The 17252-nt window shown below is 44.9% G+C and overlaps 1 protein-coding gene across 1 annotated transcript in view; it reads right to left on the bottom strand.

The window, feature by feature from the left end:
- Positions 1–17252, bottom strand: part of LOC144684072 (C4b-binding protein alpha chain-like) — a 90614-nt gene that overhangs the window by 33702 nt on the left and 39660 nt on the right. The window contains exon 8 of the mRNA XM_078547787.1: positions 2907–3092. Coding sequence (XP_078403913.1) covers positions 2907–3092 — 186 coding nt within the window. The remainder of the gene's footprint in view (positions 1–2906; positions 3093–17252) is intronic.

Genomic DNA, 17252 nt, shown 5'->3' with positions numbered 1-17252 from the left:
GCCCTGCCTCTAACCCCATCTCCATGGGGCTGGGAAAATTTAGCCCAATGCTTCAGAACTGACCTAAAAGCTTAACTCTGTTTCTCTCTCCACACATGCTGCCAGGCCTACTGAGTGTCTCCAATATTTTCTGTTTTTATTTCCTTGCATTATTCCGTTTCTTTAAACATTTCCTTGCATTATTCCATTTCTTTACTTAAACATAAAGAAAGCTGACAAATGTAGACTGTTAAAGCCAGGGAAAATCAAGTCATCTTCTAGCTTTGTATAGTTCTTGCTCAGATTTGGATTGAACTAGGACTCTTAAATGACCAAGAAAGCATTCTGTCTTTCTTAGCCACACAATGGTTATCATGGAGCTTTGAGTGTCATATATACAGCTTCACTCTCCAGAGACTTTTTGGGGAAGAGGCATTATTGCCTCCCATAAATCCCTGAAAAGTGACCTCGGATTGGGATCCTGACATTATTCTGCCCAATCTCTGGGTTTCACCTGGACGTGTTTGCAGGCAAGCAGGGAATCCCCCTTGGAGCTGTTGGATGTTGAGAATGTCTAAATAGATCATTTACTGCTTTTTAGTGAGTACCTATTACCTGAGCTGTCAGCAATTTGCCAGGGTCAGCCAGATGAGTGCACAATGGGGAATGCTTCTTAAGTGAAAATGACAGGCTGGGAAGGCATTAATCAGTGTGACTGAAGAGATGCAGCCGTGACCAGAGTGCATTGTCGCAGCTTGTCAGGTGATTGCTGACTGATGCCAGTTCATCTGTCCTGCACTTCACCTTGAACTACACTTCCCTGCTTTCAGCCTTCAAAACGACATGGAAGGAAATTATGCAGCTCGAACATGCATCTCTGATGAGAACAAGATGAGCAGAAACACCAACATCGTCAGGAAAAATATCAGCACCAAGACCATCAGCTGGCTTCTCCTCAGCAACATGCTGCCCCACTGGGCAAAGGGGATGGGCACAGACATCCGGCTCCATGGAGGTGAGACCCCTAACACAGGGCCTACAGGCAGAGGATCAGCTTTCTTATGTGTGGGCACTAGTCCCTCAGGAAGCTCAGGCTTTCACAGCAGGGTTGCTACTGATATCTGCAACTTCCTGAGACAAGACTTTCTTCTTAGTGGACCAAGTGAGCATACATTGCCAGTGGCTGTCACTGGAGGGCAACGCCCCCACCCCCATCCATAATTGTGTGCTCTCTTCGATCGCAAGGAGAGAAAGCAGAGTTATGTGTGTTAGAAATAGCCTGTTGTGCTTCCCCCTGCATGGACAGGGGAGGGGAAGCACAGCATTTGTGGCAGGTGACTTTGTGGCATGGGTGCAGGAGGGCAATAGGATGAGAGTGATTATGATTGTTGGCTGTTCATTTGTGGATGTGAGGGGGTGCCTGGAGAGAGAAAAATGAGTGCAGCTGCAAGGCGTGTTGTTCTAAGGAGAGTTCTGCAGGAGAATGCTGAGGAAGTCAGAGTGTGAGACTTAGCACCTGACAGTGTTATGCCACTCACTCTTCCTGCCCTCCTAAGGCTTCAATTTTTGGTGCACCGTCTTCAGGTTGGAGGAAGCACACTCCTGCTGCTGACTTCCTTGGCCTCTTAGGTCTACTCCTGCTGAGTTGAGAGGCTGGCCTCTTCTTCCCATCCTTGGAAGTGCTCAGCTCACTGCAGTCCCTCAGATCTCACAGCAGGACCCCCAGGTAACAGCGATAGACCCAGGGGGCAGCATTCCCGGGTCTCCCCTCATTCTGTAGCTGCTACAGCCTCGGGAATCCATGTCCAGTTGAGCATTTCTGACCCCTGCCATGGTCTCTTTAATTAGAAATCCTTGCTTTCACAGAATAATGTGTCATCCTGCCCACCCTCTCTCTGATTGGTTAGGAAACACAGAGGCAACATGCTAATACCGTGGGCCAGTTAACAAATCGCAATAAAGTTTGTTGCAGATCCTAACAGCTCTCCAACCTGCTACATGTGCCACTGTTTGGCCAGGGTCGACCAGCTTAAAATTCCACCCTTGAGCACAGAATCTAGGCTGGAAATCGAGGAATTGCCGCAGTGTCAGAGATGCCTTGATTTACTGTCTTCTCCAAAGATGGGGCCATCTAACAGTGCAATTCTCCCTCAGTACGAGATGCAGGATATCTCCCTCACCCATAAACCACCCTTCCTACTCTGATGAACAATTACCCAATTCCGTTCCATTGAAAATAATTTAAGACCTCTATCCCAGCTCTTTAAGACACTGCTGACCAAGTTTTAATGCATATACTTTTGAGCAAATTACTCTTCTTTGAGAAGGTTTATTTTAACATGGCAGGTTCGTCACCACCCAATTTAACAATTTAAGTAACAACCCCTTCCCAGCTGAGGAATTTTAAACAGCAGACTGTTCCCCAACTGAGAAAAATTAACAGCATGTAACCCCCCCCCATCCCACTGAACATGTTTTGTCACTTGCAAGCCATTCCTCCACCAACCTAATTATCTGCTCTTCCTTTTTCTACATCCATTCTCCTCACCTTCCCTTCTTACCCCTCCTTTCACTCCTCCCTCTATCTTCTCCCATCATCGCCTTTTTTCCCTCGCCCCTCCTTCTCCTTTCTTTGACTCTCTTCTGCTCCCCTCATCTCCCACTCCATTCCTTCCCTTCTGTCCTCTCCTCCATTCTCTTCCTTCTCCACCTCCCATCCTCCGCCTGCCCTCTTTCCTTCAAATATCCCTGCTTAATCCACTTGACAATGTCAAAAACAGTTGATGTTGACTCACCAGTGCATGATGGCATCAGAAAATTGACTATTATAAAATATAAATGTAAGATATTAATCAATTATGTTTTACCTCATCAACTTCTACTGAAAGAACAGAATTGAAGCCATTTCTACTCTCATAGAAAAATACCTTTGCATGTTGGTGGATCCTTGTCCCACTCTCCATTCTCTGTGCAAACAAGTGTCTCTGCACCAATCAATGAATTGCCATTATGACATGAATATTGTGCTATCATCCCATATTCCCAGTAATTTCCATTGGGTGGTGATGGAGTTATGCCTTTACTAATAAGTGGAAGATCAGCACATGTGACAGCTAATGGAAAAATGAAGGTAATGCTAAATTAAAAGTTTCAGGGTTTACAATCTCAATCACCTTTGCAGCATAGCACAACACACTGGTAAAAACATTTCAAATGCAGAACTTGTTTTCTCCTCCACACCTCCCCATACCCAAAAGGAAAAACTTGATCCCCTGCCTTGCACTGCACATTTCTAAGAGAATAAGAATGGTTTTGATTCTCAGCCTTTTAAAATGAATTCTTGCACATCTTGCTTGAATTTCCACAGTCCTATCCTTTTAGTACCTACAGGTAGCAGTTGATTTCCTCATATCACACATCGACATGTGAAGAACAATTATCAGACATAAAATTTAGGACCAATCATAGCTAGTCACTTGGGGTATGAAATATAATGAGATTGTAAAATTTGAAGTGGTGGATTAAGAAGGAAGGGAGCGATCACTGCATGGCAGGAAACCAAGGAAGAGAGGAGTGTGGAGTGGGGGAGGGAAGGTGCCAATTAACAAACATATACAAACATACCAGGGAAGATCTTCTTGCAATAGAACATGCACCAAAATTGTAAACCTCTTCTTTCAAAATGCATCGAATCATGTTTTGCCAGTGAACCTTCAGTATGCTAAACCTATTGATTTACTGCATATTCAAAACATTTTCATATGCTGGAAGCTAAGCATATAATCACACAACTGCGATGTCATAGTTTGACATTATGCTTCAATAGAACCATAAACAAATCCGAAAATATGTGTTATTGAACCAAGTGACATAATTCACAGATTAGGCTTGCTTATCACAAAAAACATGTATTAACTTAGTTACCAGCTAACTTACTGGGCGTAGAGAGGAAATAAAAAATTTGCCTAAGATTAAGTGAGCAGATTCCCAGGCACATGACTTCTGGTTCAATGTAAAAGTAACCACATTATCTCATGTGACTGACATCATCACTTATAAATCAGTCATGGATAAGAGTTTTTAGCAAAATTGTTGGTTTGTTTACTTAGCTGCTTCCTTATTTGTCACCATGTGAATATAAAACAAGGATTCACATTTTAATCAGATAACAAAGAAAACACCAAGCAACCCATTCCTTCTGCTGGCCTTGTGCAACCCCCACCATCATAATTCTGACCACAATCACTGGCTGAAAAGTTGGATGGAAAACTTTATAACAATTAATTAGATATTTCAGCATTTGTCAAGATGATAGGATAACAAACGGTGTTTAAACATAGAGGGAGAAAAATTGGACCATGTTGCATTATTTTCTGAGTGGAAACTCGTTGCAAAAGGGGCCAATTTGCAGCGCTCAGCTGCAAGAAAGCCTGAAAAATGCCTGACCCCATGTTGGGTTAGGCAATTTTTCAGGCAACCCTGATGGCTACCTAAAACAGGAGTTGAGTGCCTTGCATATATTATTGGCGGGCCTAACGCCTGTTTTAGGATCTATTCAAAAGAGTTGTCTGCTCTGGATTAAACATGTGTGAATCCATTTAGGATTACTTAGTTGACTTAGTCTTATAGAAACTACTGGAGTCCATCAAAAGATACTTTTAAAAATTCATTTAACGTGGAACCAGAGGTGCAGCTGCATACCTCCCAGATCTTTAACACTAATGTGTGCCTTTGCTGGCAATGCTTGCAGTCCCACCGTCCTGGGTGTGCCTTAGAGCCATTGCTTGCAAGTCAGCAGGCCCAAATTAGGTGGAAGGAATGTGCCAAGCTACCCCTGGGACTTAGTAACAGGAGTAGTCCATTCAGCCCCTCATGTCTGCCATTGAATTAGATCATGGCTGATCTGTACCTCAACTCCATTTATTCACCTTTACGAAAAGAGAAAAGTAAAAAAGACTTACATTTGTACAGCACTTTTGACAATCTCAGGACATCTCAAAGCGCTTCACAGTCAAGGAAGTAATTTTGAAGTGTAGTCACTGTTGTATTGTGGGAAACGTGGCAACCAATTTGTGCACAGCAACCCGCAAACATCAATGTGATAATGACCGGGTAGTCTGTTTTTGTGATGCTGATTGAGGGATAAATATTGGCCAAAGACACCAGGGATAATTTCCCTGCTCTACATCAAAATTGTGCCATGGAATCTTTTACATCCATCTGAGAGGGTAGACAGATCCTCAGTTTAACGTCTCATCTGAAAGACAGCATCTCCAATTGTGCAGTGGTCCCTCAATACTGCCTTGGAGTGTTAGCCCAGATTTTTGTTCTCAAGTCCTGGAGTGGGACTTGAACCAGCACCTTTCAGACTCAGATGACAGAGCTACCAATTGAGCCACGGCAAATACTGATTTTGCTTCATATCCCCTGATATTTCTACCTAACGCTATCTATCAATCTGAACTTTGAAAGTTTCAATTGACCCAACATCCACAGAGGAGGTGGTGGCATAGCGGCATTGTCACTGGACTAGTATTCTAGAGACCCAGGGTCTCTGGGGGACCTGGGTTTAAATCCCATTACGGCAGATGGTGAAATTTGAATCCAATAAAAATCAGGAATGATGACCACGAAACCATTGCCAATTGTCATAAAAACCCATCTGGTTCACTGTTGCCCTTTAGGGAAGGAAATCTGCCATCCTTACCTGGTCTGGCCTACATGTGACTCCAGACCCACAGCAATATGGTTGACTCTTAAATGCCCTCTGAACAAGGGCAATAAATGCTGGCCCAGCCCAGCTAGCAAGGCCCACATTCCATGAATGAATGAGAAAAAAGATCCAGATTTCTACCACCCCTTGTATGAAGACTTGCTTCCAGATTTCACTCCTTTAATTTTAAGATTATGCTTTCTTGTTCTGGACTCCACCAGCAGAGGAAATAATTTGCATTGAATTATTTTATTGTTGTAAACACGTCAATTAAATCATCCTCAATCTCCTATACTGAAAGCAAAAGGTCCTTTCCTCATAATTTAATGCTACAAACCCCGGTATCATTCTGGTGATTCTGTACACCTTCCAAGGTCACTGCAGCCTTTCTGAGATGCAGTGTCAGAGCTCAATGATGTACTCTAGATGAGATCTGCAAGGTTCTATACAACTGGAGCAGAGCTTCCATCCCTTTGTAGTCCAGCGCCTTGAGATTAAAACCGGCATTCTGTGAGATGTTTTGATTTTTTTTTGCATCTGCCCACTAGCTCTTTGTGGTTTATACATGTGGGCCCCAAATCTCTTTGGGTGGAATCATTCGGTTCCGTTGGTGGTGGGCACCATGGCGCGTGGGGGGAGGGGGTGAGAATTGGGTGTGAGGGGCAGAAATCAGTTTCATGACAACATGAAAGCACAGCGGGGTCATCCGATGCTGTGCACCTTGGTGGAACATGAATCCAGGTGGGGGCCAGCGTGAACTCGATTTGCCATCCCAGGCCGAGCAAAACTGTCCCCCGCCCCAAATGCCCAATTTACCATCATGTTGGTGGGAAAACACGCCGGCCCAGAGAATGTCTGGACAAGCGAGACGTGCAGAAGTTGGGGTTCACCTTTAGGGCCTTGCTCAGATTGTGGACATTTGAGGAGAAGATGCTAGAGCCCTACAGCTACCGGACCCCAGAGGAACACGTGCATTGCATGCTGGGTGGACCCTCATGAACATGGCTCTGCCGAAACAACTCTTGGAAGGTGGGAGGTCCCCGTTGATGCTTCGGAACATCACATTTTTGACCATGGGCTGCTACGGATGATCGGTGAGATGGCGGTGGGGAGCGGAAGGTCTACCTGTGAGCGGGAGAGGAAGGTGTGCTGGGAAGGGAGGGGGTAAGGTTGGGAGGTGGGGGGGAAACGAAGGTGTCGGGAGGTTGAGGTTGGGAGAAGGGGATAAAGATGTCAGGTGGGGGTGAGGTTGGTGGGGGGGAGGAGGGAGGACGGGAGGAGGAGGGAGAATGCAGCAAGTAGGGAGGTAAGTATAAGGGGGAAGGAAGTTCAGAGGGGTGAAGTTGTCCGGGGTCAGGATGGAGTTCGAAAGGGGGAAGGTGTTCGGGGGAAGGAGGGGGTTCGGAGAAGGGGAAGTGTCCAGTTGGTGGGGTGGGGGGTGGCGGGAGGAAGGGGTTCGGAGGGTGGAAGATGTCTGGGAGGAGGAGGGAGTAAGGGTGGAAGAGAGAGTAAGGGTGGAGGAGGGAGTAAGGTGGGGATGTCCAGGTGAACGTATAAGGGAGGGGTCTGTGGAGTCAATGACTGCCTCCTGGGGAGTGAACTGAGAATGGGTGCGGAAGGAGGGAATGGAGAGTGTGAGAGGGGCAGAGGGAGCCAGGAGGGTAGGGTGTGTCAGTAGCGGTAGAAGGGACAGCGTGGGTGGTTGGTGGGGACTCCGAGGCAGACACAGGCCCTGAGGGTGGGAAGGAGGAGGTCGGGGAGGTCAATCTGGATGGGGGTGGGATTCTCAAGAAGGTAAGGAAAATGCATGTTCACCTGGTCATCCTAGAAAGACAAGATTTTGGGTTGGTAGGTGACAATGGGGAGGTGGAAGGTGATGCCAGGAGTGTCAACAGTGATGAAGTAAAGGACATGGGTGACTGGGGGAGGGGAAAGGGCAGGGGAGCTGATCCACAACTTCACTACAACCATGTTTGTCAAAATCAAAAGTCAGCAGAGCCTCATGTTGGACGGGCACAGGTGCTGCATGGGAGTGTGGTCAGTGGGTGGGCGGAGATGCAGGTTCAGCTCAGATAGACAACTGAAAGAGAACCCCAGCAGGCAGCATTGAGAATGCTCGGGGAGGCTCTGAAAGGCCCTGACACACACACACACACACACAAACACACACACACACACACAAACACACACACACACAGACACACAAACACACAAACACACACACACAAACACACACACACACACGCACACACAAACACACACACACACACAAACACACACACACACACAAACACACACACACACAAACACACACACACACACACACACACGCACACACAAACACACACACACACAAACACACACACACACACACACACAAACACACACACACACAAACACACACACACACACAAACACACACACACACACACACAAACACACACACACACAGATGCAGTGGGAGGACTCGTGAAGCCTGTCAATGAAGCTGAAAGACAACATTATACATTATTCAGTGAAAGTGGATACATTTTAAGAAGATAAAGTGACAAAATGTATTCACCCGTCGAACCACTTGTGATCAGAATTTCTTAACTTTTCTAGGCCTACCACTTCTTCTAGATGCTGCCCTGACATCCGCAACAGGGGTGGAGACAGCCTGTGTAATGTTTGGCCCTGTTGTGTTTGATAACTTCAGCGTGTGTCCTCTGGAGAGCCGAGGCCTAGAGGGTCTTGGGTTGCTTTGGCTGTCCTCCTGTGGGCCAGCTGCTCCCTCTGCAGTGACATAGGACAAAGTTGAGGGGGGTCACAGGCAAAAGGGACTTGGAGGGAGTGGACAGCCTCTGGATACCCAGGGGTATCCAGCTGCCGCTCCTCCTCCTTCGGGTGCCTGAGGGCCCTGGCCTGACTCCTTGAGGGGAAGGAGCCCCTGGAGGGACGTCAAGGTGGCCCCTTTCCCTCTCACATGGCTACTGCAGGAACTCTCCCATGGCTACAGGTCTGCATGCATCTCCGCGGTCTGCCGGACCAGGGTCTCCTTGGCATCTGCCATCCTCCTTATGGGGGCCTCTGTACACGCACATGTGGGCACCACTTCATCAGAGAGCAGGCAGGTGCACTCCTCTGACTCACGTGTTGAGGGCTTCCAACAGTTCTGCATGATGTTCCCTCTCCTTCGGCTGATTCTCCACGGTGAGTTGGAAGGCCAAATCCAGAGGCTCATCACCTGACTGGGATGTCACAGATGCCTCTTCCACAGCAGTCCTCTGAGTGCTGGGGAGCTCGCCTGAACCTGCCTCGTCCTGCTGCGGACACGTGTCCGTGTGGTGACCATCAGATTGTGACCCAAGCCTGCACTAGACCTAGGTCCCACTGAGGTGTGTATCTCTGCGCTGGTGCAGGGTGTGGGTTAGTGCTGTGACAGGTCTTCCAGCCTGCTTATTTCCAGCTCTTCAATGGAGGAGGTGTCCTCTTGGCTGGAGTTGAGGACCTGGATGGAGCTGAGGGATTGGCTGGCTGAGGGTGTCGGTCGCTTGGCAGAGCTCTCTGTGAACCAAAGTAGAGATAATTAGTGCATGGTAGCAGAGTCAAAAGCAGGAGATAGAGTACTCACAGTTGTGTTCAGAGAGGGATGATGTGATGTAGGATCCTCACCTGGGTGCCACCACCTCCCAGGCCAGACTGGTGACTTTGGTAGATATCCTGCAGCCAGAGTAGGGGTGGAGGACATCACGGCGCCCTTCCACTGTGTCCAACAGGTGTCCCAGAGAGGTTTCACTAAATTTGAGGCTGCCATCTTCTTTGCCTTTGGGGCCATCTGTCGTCTGGAGCAATCCTGGCCTGAAGACATGAAGTAGACTGCGCTCTTGTGCAATTTAAATATGGCGCCCAGAGTGAGGAAGGTATGGCGGGCAACTCCAAGAATCCTTCCACCAGCAATCTAGAGTGTTTCCCGCAAATGACACAAGACATACCAGGCAAGGGATGATACGGCACGAAATCTGCCATTGGAGCCGGGTAAATTGACTTTTTTTATGCTTGCTACTGCACTTAGTGCAAATCTGGGACAATTCTGCCCTTTGCTTCTCCTAGTTCCTAATTTCTCATCATTTGGAAAATGCTACAATTTAGGTTTCTTGGATCCAAGTGGATGACCTAACACTTTTCCACACTGAACTCCATTTGTCACTCATTGAATCTGTCCATGTCCTTTGTAACTTCCTGCTCCAATCTGCACTACTTAGATGGAATGAAGAGCTGTGGTCCCAGAACATATCCCTGGAAACACCACTTGTCATATCTTGCCAATCAGGATACATAACTATTATCCCAACTCTCTTTCTCCTCCCTCCCAAACAATTTCCAACCTACGTTGCAAGGTCCAGCTCCATGCACTTCCGTTTATGTTAATAATCATTTGTGTGGACCTTCATCAAATGCCTCTGTCCATGTAGATACAATCAACAGACACTCCTTTATCCACCATGTTAGTGATCTCCTCAAAAATTTCAGTGAGACTTTTCAGACATGATATCCCTTCATAAATCCATGATGACTCTCTGACCAGCTCATATTTGTCTACTCTGTCCTTAATGGCAGGTTCCAGTGACTTCATCACAAGTGACATTAGACTAACAGGCCTGTAGTTACCTGATTTCTCCACCCTACCTTTCTAAATAACAAGGTGACTTTTTCCATTTTCCAATTAAACGGCACAAAACCCAATCCAAGAGAGCTTTGGAAGACTGGGACCACTGCATCTATTTCCTCATCTACTTCTCTTAAAACCCTCGCATGGAACATGTCAGGTCCTGGAGATTTGCTATCTTACATCCAATTATTTTCTCCATTACATTTTTTTTTTACTTATATTAAATCCATTAAGTTCTCCCCCTTGATTTATTGCTAGCTTCCTTTGTCTTTGTCTTAAGCCTTTGGAGCCCTCACTCTGGCCTTTGAAAGCGATAGAGCATTACATTGGAGACTGCTCTGAATGTACAGTACCTCCGCTGGGCATGTTTTTGGCGGAGGGCAGGGCAAGTGAAACATATTGGATGGCTAGCCCACCACCTTCTCCTGAGCTGACCCCCATAATACACTAGGTGGGCAGGTGCCAAAAATATCAGCCTGCTTGCCATATTTAAATGAATGATTAGAGGTCAGTTAGGCCTGTTAGCAAGCTCATTGACCGGGATAATATGCTGCCCACGCCTTAAAACGGTTGACGTGGGCAGGCGGGCAGGAGGAGGCACAACCTTTTTTGTGGCCTAGATGAAAAAAGGCGGGAAGCGGGGTGGGCACACAATTTGGGGTGTGGAGCTTGGTCTTCCTTAGAATCTCAGCAGCATCCACTACTGTGCTCTGGCACTGCAGGGGTTGCTAGGGGTGGAGGTCTCATTCTCAGCTAGTTTATCCCACCCCCAGCATGTTATGGCAGTGGGGCGGGCTTCTTTGTGGCATGTCAACTGCCGGCTGACTTTCCTTCCGGAGGGGAAACAGTCTGCCCGGCATGGCCCCCTCACCCTGTCGAAAATGCAGCCCATTACTGCAATACAGAGGAAGTATATTACGGAATGTAAACAAATAATTAGAGGTCAGTAAGGCCCGATAGCAAGCTTATTGACCAGGATAATACTGCAAATGCTTACAGTAGACAACCTTACACCTAATTTTTCAAATAGGCAACATAAAGAAAAAATGCGGGCTGGATTTCACCAGGACTCTACAGACAGGCTGGGAGACAGGAGGCCTCGTGAAATGGCATAGAAGGTGTCAGAAGAGGGCCTGAACTCTTTCTGCTGCCACAGGATATTAGCAGGCAGCAACTTCAGTGCTATGGACATTCATATTGTGGCCAATAAAGCCTAGTAAGTGACCAATTAAGGGTCATTTCCCAGCCCTTCCAGTATTTTACCAGTGTCAGGAGGTGTGCCATTGCATGGGAAGACTGCCAGGCAAACCGTGGAGGCCACCTAGTAGACAGGTTCCTTGGTGGGTGGAGGGGAGCCCTTTTTATGTCTGTTCCAGTGCGGTAATTATGGAACCCTCTGATTGGGTCAGCAGCTCTGGGAGGTGGGTTGCCATCCCCAATTAGACTGCTGTCCTAACGACGGCTTCTTAATTGGCCACCACCTGTGAACTACCTACCAGAGTCCTACCTCCCACATGGGGTTGAATCCCACTTTTGGCTCCGGCAGCAGGACCTTGTATCTGCTGAGAAAACTCAGGCCCACATTTCTATGAAGTAAGTTCATCTTCAGGAATTGTTTGCAAAAATAATGATTTCTCTTTCCTTCAGGGATATCAAACCTACTGGTACTAATTGTTGCTTTGAGGTATCAAATTTTCCCCTTTCATATGCTCTACCAATTGCCCACAAGTTAAACAGACATCCCTTTTTACTCTGCCAGAAATATCTTCCGAGACTTCCTATATTTTGAGATCAGAAATTAGCTGTCAAATACAAATTGAAGTAATCACACATTGTATAAGATGGATTGTATTTCAACTAACAAACTTGCAGCACTGAGGGAGTGAGCTGGGTCTCCAACACCATCTCCAGCTATCCTTTCCTCTCCCAACTCATTCAACATGTTCTCGCCTCCCAAATCATTTCCATCTTTCCCACAACTCTATGTTTGAACTCTTCCAAACAAGTTTCCGCCTGCCACAGAATTGAAATGGTTCTTATCTAAGTCACAAATGACATTCTATGAGACTGTGGTCATGGTGCATCACCCATTCTCATCCTCAACCTATCTGTACCAGAAGGATAGATTCCAAAATCTCCTTTTTCAGCATCCATTTTTATCCACCTTGGGACATTTTAGTACAGTACATGTGTGATATCAATGTAAGCTATTTTGTTCGGGAATTTTATCTAATCACTTTTAGGAGTTAGGGACAAAAGTAACTTCATCTCATAAGATTAAATAAGCAGCATGAATCCATAATGGAACAGTTTGTGAATAGTTTGTTTCTCATTCTATGTATTATGTTCCTATTTATGAATTGTTCGATCAAAATATGGACAATTTTTCTGCCACATTTAAAATTAAGTACTCTAACCTGAGACATCAAAATATTATAAGGGAAGGAGTTGACATAGCAAGCCAACACTCCAGGTATGCCAATGCCTTGAAAGGGGATACAGAGGAGATAGGGCCAATATCTTTCAGGGTATATGGAGATAGCGCAGGGAAATGGAGTTGAGGTAGACGATCAGCTATGATCTAATTGAATGGTGGAGCAGGCTCAACAGGCTGAATGGCCTACTCCTGTTCCTATGTTCCTAAAGCGGCTAATTATTTAACATAGAAAAGCAATTCAGAGATAATACAAAATATGGAAGCCTAACTTACTTTTACATGTTGGCACCTGGCCATCCCAACCGTCAGCCTTGCATATACGATGGTCCCTACCAACAATTCTGTATCTAAAAGACAAGGAAAAGACACCATAGAAAACCAAAGTAAAAATCTCCGATTATCAACCAGCAAGCTGAAAGTTAAATAGATTGGTGAACAGCTTGCTGATCAAGAGACAAATGTAGACTAATGTTGGAAATCAACACAGTAATTCTGTAAAATTAAAAGGAAAGCAAGCCTAGATTAACACAGGGGTAGACCATAAATTAAAAACAGTTGTATGACTGCTATAAAAATTACTAATCAGGCCCTAGAAGGAGCAGTGTGGGTAATTCTGGTTAGCTGGTTACAGGATGTATATTGATGCACCTTAGTTCATGAAACAACCTCATTTCTTGTTCGTGCATGCACCAACATGCAATGCTCAGCTCTGACTTTGGATACATGGGTTGCTTGAAAATTAGATGTCTCCTCTTTAAAATACATTTTACGGGGTACAAAGGTTTGAGCATTCTCAATCCATTTGTCATTCATGGAAAAGTTTCAGCATAAATTGCCCATAATTTAGCACTGACTAGGGACATAAGCTACTAGTGAGAGCAAAATCCACAAAACCATCTGTAATTCAATGCTGATGTGGAAACCTCACCCTAAAGCCACAAGGATGGCTAACATCAGAAGTGCAAAGAGCAAATGGCCTCCTTCTTAGGTTGGGCAAAAGTGCATTTTTGCACCAGCAAGGAGATGCTGCTGCTCACTTTAATCGCAAATTAAACATAATAACCCTTTGCCCTCATTCCACAACTCATATAGTGAATACTCACCCTCTGTTACAATAAAATATAACCTTACTTCCCAAAGAATCATCTGGAGCGTGAAAATATCCATCCAAAATCTCTCCTGGATTCCCACAGTGTCTTGCTACACAAGTTTTAAAAAGGGTAAACAGAAATGTTACAAATTTCCAATAACGTATTTAACACAATTTGCAGAAATGTAATATTTAGATGAAAAACTAGCATTCAATTTTCGCAATTATGGAGTTTGTTTTTTTTTAGGAAAGTTTTGGCTAGGGAAACACAAGATTCACTCCATTTATGGGATACCTTTCTTTGAACTGTGCCACAGGTTGTTTAATGCCATCCCAAACCATTAACAGCAAAAACATTTCACATCTTATTCAAAGAATAGCAGGTCAGAACTCCTTCCATTGTGCATCGAAGTGCCAGCCAGCCTTGATTATAAGTTCAAATCATCAGTTGAGGCTTGAAACCATAATTTTGAATTCTGAGCAAGTGAAAACAAGCTGTCATCTATTTAGGCATTTGGACAATAAGATTTCACCATCTCTCCCAGTGACAGGGTTTATTTATAAACTTTCCTTTTTGTGGGAGTGGTGTGGGGGGAATGACTCCAAACTGGTTCCAAATAACAGCAACTTAAAGTCTAATAGTAAACTCTGGTGAGATGAAAGCAGGTAGGTATAAAGTAGGTCCCACAAATTCATTTCTGTAATTTGGAGGATCATGGCACCTGACAGAGCTTTCATAATGTTGGAGTTAAAAGTTGGGTCTTACAAATGCAGTAAATTTAACCAATTACAATATGCCTCTGTGTTTCGCTCATCCATGGTTGCATTATGGCTACAAGTCAATGGGGAATAAGGAGAACAGCAGATCATAATGGGATGCTGCTCCTTGCGATTGTAGATGTCTGTTCTGCATATGTTGGGAAGAAGATATGGCATAGGCTAGTTCCAGAATTGGAAGACACTCATTCATATTCAAGACGAGTTGTAACAGAGGAAGGTCTCCTTTTTAGGTGATCCAGCATGCAGCACACATGGCAGGAAGTTGCTTGCAGAGTCAGTGCAGACTTCCATGTCCTTAGGTCATAGACCACAGGGGAAGAAGTCGTTCTCTGGTCTGAGAAAGATGCCAGATTACAGTTGACTACAGTTTGCAAACTCAAATGAAATTATTGCCTGTAGTCTTCATGCATCAAGTACTGAAGCCTCAACATGGTGTTGGTGGAGGGAACAAGTCAAGGGTCATCTGTAACGCACCCTATGGTTGTGTTGCATAACATCAATTACCATCCAAGCTTGTACATAAAAACAGCAATTTAGGCGAGGTTGTGGAGGGATGCCTGCCCTAATGGAACCGTTTCACTGCACAACTTCCTACTGGAGAGGATAAGCAAGGGGAGAGAAATGTAAAAAAAAACAAAATTACTGAACACTTACGTTCACAGATGGCCAGCAATTGTGTCCAAGTTGTATCATGTTTACAGGTAATATATCTTGATCTTCCCCCCTTCAATGTGTAACCCATGTCACATTTGTAAAGCACCTTAAAACCCACATTAAATGTCTTCTGAGAAGAAAATCTTTCCAGTAGTGAGCCATGTTCCAATTGTGGAGGCTTGCCACAGGTACCTTGAAAAAAGAGATCAAGTTCACAGCTACAATTTATAACACCAAAATCTACCTTTAAGTTACATAAAAATCAACTGGTATGCTAGATCCACACCTAGTTGCTTACCCTTCATTCAAAAAGACATCAACCTTAGCTTTCACCCAGCCCTGGATCTTTAGGCCTATTTTTTTCCATTGCTTCCCCTGCTTTAACTCAATGAGGTGGATAGCATTTAATGCAGAACAGTTTGAAATGATGTACTTTGTGAGGAAGAATGAAGAGAGGCAATATAAACTAACTGATTTCATTTTAAAGGGGGTGCAACAAAAGAAACTTCTGGGGGTTAACATACACAAATATTTTAAGGTGAGAGGAGAAGATGATTAGAAACAAAACAGGAGGAGATGAGAAGAATCTTTTTTTATGCAGGTTGATGGAAGCAGGTTCAAATGCAACTTCCAAAAAAGAGAGTAGGGTATGTACTTGACAAGGAAAAAAATTGCTGGGCCAAAGGGAATGAACGGGGGAGTTAGATTAATTGGATCATTCTTACAAAGAACTGCCACAGGCATAATAGGCTTAATGGCCTCCATTCTGTGCTATCAGATTCTAAAGACTGGATTTTACAGCCCTCCTGCAAGTGGTGGGGGCCTGTAAAATGTCATGGGTGGTGTGCCTGCTACCTACCCACCCACCCCTGCCCCTCTGCAATTTTACAAGCATGGGGGCAGGCTTTGGGTGGCCTGCCTGCCCATCTGCCAATTGAGGCCCACTGAAGGGCCTTATCCCACTGCTGTTGGGAATTGACCAGCAGTATGAGAGGCCCACACCAAAAGTCCAGCTCAGCAGTTTTCACTGCGCAGGCTAGAGGTGGGCAAAGGATGGGGTGCTTCCTAAACAGGCCCTCTGGGCCCATCTAAGGGTCATTCTCTGCTTTCTGTCCTTTAGCCAATTTCATATCCACATTACCATTTTACCTGTAATTCCATTTAAAATTTTGTTAATAAATCTATTATGCAGCACTTTATGAAATGTCTTTTGATGCCCATATATGTTGTAGGATGTTAGTTACAGTTATGTGGGTCTGAAGAAGTCTTCATAGTCATAGATAGGTTAACAGTGAGTCTTAATTGACTCTTAGAACTATTTACACCTATACAGTAAAGGGTACAAGATAGGAGCTTTCTCCATGCTTGCTGATACACATGGCTCTGTCCAACACTAGACTGACTCCTGGGTGTGGGTCATGTGTTTCTTACATCATTGTGTGGGTGGTAGTATACTCAGTCCCACATTAACCCTTTATGTGCCAGACCTCATCCTACAATATAGACAGCATCAACTTCATTAGCCTAATCAATCCTTTCCGTAGTTTCTTCAGAGAACTTGTTCAAGATAGGCAAACATAATGTGCCTTGAACAAATTCAAGCTGGTTTTCATTTATTAGCCCATATCTTTACAAATGCTAATTAATTTTATGCTGAATTATTGTCTCAAAAGATAAACAGATCCAATTTGAAACTTCTCTAAGGACAAACAAATGAACACTATCAAAATGTCCCCATGACTGGTTCCAATCATTTGTCAAGATCTGCCTGTCATAACTGCACAGTTGCACAGAAAATTCACACATGACTGTCACAGTCAGAGCCCTTTGAACTGGTGTCCCTGCGTCTTATATCAGAAGCACAACTGATTGTTTGGCATTCTCTATGTCAAAGTGATGTTTCTACCAGTCAGAAGTTCTGTCGTGGTTCTCAAAGACAGAGCTGTGC

The sequence above is a fragment of the Cetorhinus maximus genome, chromosome 8 (assembly GCF_964194155.1).
Source record: "Cetorhinus maximus chromosome 8, sCetMax3.hap1.1, whole genome shotgun sequence".
Taxonomy (NCBI): domain Eukaryota; kingdom Metazoa; phylum Chordata; class Chondrichthyes; order Lamniformes; family Cetorhinidae; genus Cetorhinus; species Cetorhinus maximus.
This window is presented reverse-complemented; position numbering and strand designations above follow the sequence as displayed.